This window comes from Eutrema salsugineum, unplaced genomic scaffold, assembly GCF_000478725.1.
Source record: "Eutrema salsugineum unplaced genomic scaffold, Eutsalg1_0 scaffold_7, whole genome shotgun sequence".
Taxonomy (NCBI): domain Eukaryota; kingdom Viridiplantae; phylum Streptophyta; class Magnoliopsida; order Brassicales; family Brassicaceae; genus Eutrema; species Eutrema salsugineum.
Window position 1 is genome coordinate 7,470,090 of NW_006256486.1, and position 6,969 is coordinate 7,477,058.

The window sequence follows — 6,969 nt, forward strand, 5'->3', positions numbered from 1 at the left end:
TGAGATGCCTCGAAACTTCATTCTTGAAGTCGAAATTTTTGATGTATGGGGAATTGATTTCATGGGACCTTTCCCAACTTCTTTCGGAAACCAATACATCTTAGTAGTTGTGGACTATATCTCTAAATGGGTAGAAGCGATCGCCAGCCCTCTTAATGATGCAAAAGTGGTTATAAAGCTGTTTAAATCAATCATTTTCCCTCGCTTTGGAATTCCTCGAATTGTGATAAGCGATGGAGGATCCCATTTCATCAACAGAGTCTTCGAAAATCTGCTCAAAAAGAATGGAGTCACGCATAAAGTTGCATCTCCATATCACCCTCAGACAAGTGGACAAGTGGAAATCTCCAACAGAGAGATCAAATCGATTTTACAAAAGAAAACCAGCATAAATCGCAAGGATTGGTCTGAAAAACTTGACAATGCACTTTAGGCCTATCGAACAGCATACAAAACTCCTTTAGGAACCATGTCGTTCAATCTTGTTTATAGAAAAGCATGTCACCTCCCTGTAGAGCTAGAGTATAAAGCACAATGGGCTATTAAGGAGATGAACTTGGACTTTAAGGCAGCTGGAGAAAGAAGAATGCTTCAAATGCACGAATTAGAAGAAATCTGCCATAATGCCTATGAAAACTCCAAGATATACAAGGAGAAGACAAAGGCATATCACGATAGAAGGATTATACATCAGTCTTTTGCTCCAAATGACAGGGTTCTTCTTTTCAATTCTCGCCTTAAGCTTTTTACAGGAAAGCTGCGATCTAGATGGTCTGGACCTTTCACAGTAAAGGAAGTCAAACCATATGGAACACTCATTCTTTGGGGTAAGAAAGGAGATACATTTGTCTTTAACGGACAGCGTGTAAAACCATACCTCACAGAAGAAGAAGGAAGAGAAGCAATGCTCTTGGCAGACCCGCCAGGCTAAAGCATCATCAAAGTCAAGCTAATGACTTTAAGCAAGCGCTTAGTGGGAGGCAACCCACTTGGTATTTTATTTATTCCCTTTGATTTCCTTTTTTCTATTTTTGCTGCTTTGTTTTTTTTTTCTATAATTTCAGGTTTTTAAGCGAAGAACGAATAAAAGGTGAACAGAAATCACAAACCAGAAAGCACATCAAGAATTGTGAAACACCACCAGGTAAGTACACCTAAACATTCCAAATTTCAGTCCATCATTATCCCATCCTCTCAAAGATTTCTCACACTGGGGGCAATGTGATTTAAGTCTGGGGGAGGATGTTCATCCTTTACTAATGAAATTTGGTTTGTCTTGAGTTTGTGTTTCATAAAAAGTTTTCAAAATGGTTTTCAAAACAGGAACACCGGAACAAAATCATGTGCTTCTAGATATTACATGCTAGTTCTTTTGTGGTTAGTACTAGACTTGGCGGTAGCTAGAGTACTTGCACTACGAACTCCGAACAAAGGATTTCTATTCATGGAGATCTTTTCTGCCAGGATATACTAGCTCATTTCACTTGAACATAATCTTGACATTTAATTTTCTCATCATTGGTTTTAGCAAGCATCATGATACACATCTAGGACATCTTTACATCATTATTACCACACCTTTTACCCTTTGTTGTCCTAGATGGCCAGCTCATCTTTAGCTGGTACCACACCTTTTACCCAAAACCATAATTTCAAACTTCTTGTATTCTCTCTTCAGCTCTTTTGGCATATATGTGCAAAAATGCCGGAGAGGGAGGAACAACATGGTTTTCAGTCATTCAAGAGAAGGACTGATGAAATTTGGGAAAGTGGAGTATCAAGAAGCTATCAAAAGCTTAATGACGCCTCAAGAAGCTTAAACTCAAAGGTAAATTTCGTGTTCCCTAAGACTATGTCAAAAGGCGGTTTCCCATTTGAAAAAAAAAATCAAAAAAGGAGAAAAAGAATGAAAGGAAAGGAAACCAAAAGCCTAAAGAGTCTAGGATAGCCGAAATTATTTGGATAAAGCTACAAGTATTCATTGGTGGATCATTGGTTTTAAAACCTGGACAAAAATCTAACTCTGAGGGAGTTATAAGGAGAACCTGAAGAAAGAAGATCAGAAATCTTGAAGCAAGAAGAATATGACTGGAAACTGTGGGGCATTAACAGTTCCATCCTCTCTTGCTGTTTTGCATAATATCTTGTCTCTCCAGGAAAAGGTAACCCTAAACACTAAGAACCTGACCTTCTAAATAGCCATTTTGAATACCTAGCCTTGACTACTTTACTAAAACCCTTTTGATGAGAACCATTGGAACTTTTAAATGAATGTTAATAGCTAGTTTACTGGAGGATAGGTTTAAGTGTGTAGATTTTTGCATGACGGATCAACGGACTAGTTATGCCTGTGCTTTGGTGATATTTTCTAGACTATACCTGATTTAAGAATAATGACTAAACTTTGGTTTAGAAGCATTGTCTCTGAGATTTTGTTAGTTCCTGCGATTTTCAAACCTCTTTTCCAGGTTCAGATCTTTGGTTTTGTTTGAGGACAAACAAAGGTTTAAGTCTGGCAGATTTGATAACACCTGATTTTGACCATTTTTATGGATCACTTTATCTTATGCAGATTTTTTCAATCAGTTTTAAAGGTTTTTAAGTGATTTCTACATTTTAGATTCTCAAAAGAGTTTTCAGGATATTTTGACAAAAGGAATGCACTTGGGAGCAAAAAGCATAACTTTGGATAAATTCAGACCATCAGAAGTTTGGTAAAAAACGGAGGTCTTCCCACCGTCCGATCATCCCCAAATTTTGACAAACGATAGAGAAGACAACCAGCTGTCCAATACAAGTGGAATCAAACCAATCCAATGGCTAGATCTCCAGATATGGTCGATACACTGAAGGAAAATCATCACAGTCAAAATCTCACCCGCGGCCAAAATGTCATCCACCGGGGGTGCGAAATTTTAGACCGCAGGGAGCTCAATTACGAGCCTCAGAAGCCCATATTAAAGCCCAAGTCACTCCCGTCATTTTTTCTGCAAGCCCTAAGCATTCCCGAGGACTCAAGACACTATATAAACTCCTTCTAAGACGTTTAGAAAGGTGTGCTGCATTACTCACCAAGAACCCTAGAAGAGAATCACGCCTAGAAGAGGAGCCACCGAGATGGGCACCATCGAATCTCCTGCTTCAACCTGTTCTTCATTTCTAACCTTTGTCTATTTCGATTCTCTGCAATTCTAAATACTTTTGTGATGTTGAATTCAACTATGTCTGAGTAATTTTCCAGTTGGGTTTTTGAGGGATTTTTCAAAGGAAATTTCATGTCTTGATCTTATGCTTCATTCGATTTAGGGCTCATAATCTTCTATGAGTCATTTTTTCATTCTTATTCCCTATGCTGTTTCTGTTGCTAACCGCTTAGAAATTGATTTTAGTAATTGGAGCTACGAGAGTGTTATATCGAATTACCAAACTTAGAAGTGATCGAGCGAAATCGCTATAGGAGACAAAAGCAACCTATAGAGAATCGCGAGCGAGGATGAATTCTGTTTTTAATGCATGATCTTATTCGCAGCATGAGAGCGATAGTTAATTGTTGTGTTGAGTGATTAGATGATTAGGGTGACGACAGTTGGTTAATCTTACATGTGTCTATTCGAGTTCGGGATCCTTGCTAGTTGATTACCTTTATCGATTTGTTTGATTTTTGATCAGTTCATGAACCCCTGCGAAAAATCTTTGGACCCAGCAATTTGTTCTTATTGTTTTACAACCTTTTTATTTCGATTTGCATTTAGATTTAGTGACACAAAACCCAAAAACCGCCATTTGTTTGTTCTACTAGTCTTAAGTCCTGATTGATTCGTACTGAAAGCTCAAAATCTCTGTGGTTCGACCCCTAAGTACTACAACGCACATCTGTGCACTTGCAGATATTTAGGGTTACAAATTTAAAACGTGAAGCTAGAAGTAACCCTTGATTCTCTTAGCATCAGTCGTCTTCGTATGTGACGAGACTTGCCATTGTATAGACTTTGGAGGTGGCACTGCGACTTTTGCTAGGCACCCCCACACTTTGAGATATTTGTACGAAGGTACATTACCATTCCAAAGCTCATATGGAGTTTTGCCTGTTACCTTATGAGGTTCTTTTTTGAGGATATAATTTGTGGTGAGCAACGCTTCTCCCAACAGATTCTGGGGTAGCCCAGATTCCTTCAACATTGCATTCATTAATTCCTTTAGAGTTTGGTTCTTTCTTTAAGCAACTCTTTTAGCGATTAACACGTTTAAGTCGCTATAAACAGCGATTTTCCGAAAGGAATTCGCTTCGAGTTTCCACAGAATTCACCAACAGGTGTTCTTAGAACTTGACAAACGTTTTGCGGACCTGTCTGAGACTACCGGGTAAATCGTTTCACAGATTCTTCTAAATCAAACGTTGAAAACTCGTCTTCAAAATCGTTTATAAGTATTTTTCGCAAATTCAATCTGATTCAAGTGATAAGCAGGAAGTGGATTTATTGAGTTAAGATTGTTAGACCGCAAAAATTCGAATAGAAATCACGAAGTAAATCAATGAAATTATAAACGATATATTAAGGAGAGTGTATGAAAATGAGACTTTGAAAACCGTTTTGAAAAAACTGGCTAACACGGTTGATCTCTTTCCTTAACTCAATAAATCGTCCGTAATGTGTGACGGTTTGTTGCGATTTTTGAATCCCAGGATAAAACCGTGATGAGACTATTATGCAATATCCATAATAGCATCTGCAAACTGAAATAACTACGCTATAATTATCGAGACACTTACTATATTAAGACGAGAGGGATTTGCTAACAGTGTGTTTTTCTTTTCTGTCTGGATTTGAATGGATCTCTTCCTCTCAAGAGAGGCTATCTATTTATAGTAGAAGATCATAGTGGAAAACTTTTCCAACTACCAATATGAGATTTTTTACATGTCTCTTTTTTTTTCCTTTTCATTCACAAAGATTATCCTTTTTATAAGGGGTTTTTTTTTACAAGGGTTTTTCTTTTACAAGATTTTTCTTTTTACAAAGTGTTCTTTTTTTATAAGGTTATTTCATTTATTAAAAAACTTTTTTATTGGACCGTAGACCTCATGAACTTTACACATAAACAATTTTATAAACCTATAAGCTTTATAAAAAATAGTTTCAACAAGAGATGCTAAATTTGACGAAAGTTTTTTATTCCAATATATGATATTAATAAATAATATTTCTTTGTTTAAGGACTTTGTAAAAAGCTTTCAATATATCAAAAAATTAGCGATAGGTGGCCAAATTTTGATTACAAGATTTAAAATACGTTATTGTACTAATGATTTATCGTTGTACTTAGTAATGGATTTTTCTTGGTCTAAAAACTTTGTGTAAAATCATTGAAATATCAAAATTTAATTATAGACTATGGTGATGAAAATTTGATCCATTGTATCAACTTTCAGAACTATTTCTATTATAAAAAGTTACCGGCCACATATATATGACTATAATGAAAATTGTGACAAGTTCATTCTAGGACAAATAGAGTAAGCCTTGATGTCATGTCGAATTTTTAATTGTAAACAATTTGTTAAGTATATAGTTGAGTTTCAATATCATTAGAAACATCTGCCATAATGTCAATAAATTTGTCATGACAAATCAAACGTAACATTGGAGAAATAAACCTTGCTAACAGTGACAAATAAAATTATCCTAAGAAGTATACCACTACATGGATATATAAGTCTGCGACAAATAAGTTTACTACAAAAAAAAATCATTCTAATAAAAGAAAAAATCTAAATAAACTTATGTATATAAGTCTGCTGTTTGGCATTAAATCTACCGCCCAAAATTAAATCTACTAAAATATTATAAATCTATCACTATTACTCCTACAGATTTATTATGATAGATTTTTTCAAAATCGAAAGATGCGGTGGTATTATCGTAAAGAAATAGACTTTTTTGCTGAAGTGGAAATCAATTTTGTAATATATTTTTGGTATAAAATGTTCAAAAGAACATTTTGGTAATAAATTTACTAGAATGACTTAATTTTTTATAAATTATCCTAGTAAATAAAATCAAAATTAAAATCATCCAAATAAATTCCCATTATTTTATTCTATTTCATTTGTTGTGTTGTCTTCCACATATATTCAATTTCGTGTGCAAATAGTTTGATTTAGATTAGTTCGAAGCATTACGTACGAAATACAAACAAAATTTTTAAACAATAGAAAACAGTATTTGTAGATAATGTGCACCACGTTGAATTGCTTTACTAGTTGACTAATCGCTCATCATTATATTGGGCTGGTGTTTGGGATAAATTCGATTATTCCTACGTCGACGAACCTAGCACGAAACATCCATGCCTTTTTTGCAGGTACGGTCTCACAAATTAGGACTGGTTTCGGCCCAATACAATCTAAATTTATAGCACCAAGCGTTGAATCCAGTTGAATTCGGGAGATCCGGCACGATAGACCATCTGTTTCCGAGTTCCTCGTGTCTGACAGCGTAGACTATGCTGTCAGGAACAAAGAAGTCGGAAACTGAGTGGTCAGAAGGAAGAGAGATCACATTCTCTATGTCCTAGACCTAAACTCGGGGATCCAAAAGAATTGGGACATAAGGAAAAGTGGCCTGGACAGATACCCGGAGAGCAATATCTTCCAGTCGCAGCAGTTCGGTCTCAGTATCGAGGGATCTGGACCAGTTCGAATTTTCCTCCATTCGACAATATGCATTTTCAAGATATCTACAAGGGGTTATTCGAAACAGGAGTAAACGATGGTAAAGTTTAAGACAAACTTACCAATATTGACTTCAAGGGAAAAGTGGTCTCAACGAAGTACACATGACGGGATACAAATACTCGTGGGATGGATGGATCAAGGCACAAATACGTACTCTGAGTTGATGAGTAGCCAAGAAACACACACGGGACAGAGCGCATATCAAGTTTGTGACTTATATATGGACAGAACCA

At 36.0% G+C, this 6,969-nt stretch overlaps 1 protein-coding gene across 1 annotated transcript; it reads left to right on the plus strand.

Moving 5' to 3' along the window:
• The first annotated feature begins 469 nt into the window (after positions 1–469).
• On the plus strand, positions 470–931 carry LOC112083034. Its single transcript, XM_024150759.1, has one exon. The coding sequence runs from the start codon at positions 470–472 to the stop codon at positions 929–931; it is 462 nt and encodes a 153-aa protein (XP_024006527.1).
• Positions 932–6,969: the final 6,038 nt, after the last annotated feature.

Coding starts and splice junctions, on each gene's coding strand:
- LOC112083034 (XM_024150759.1), top strand. CDS start 470: ATGTCGTTCAATCTTGTTTATAGAAAAGCATGTCACCTCCCTGTAGAG.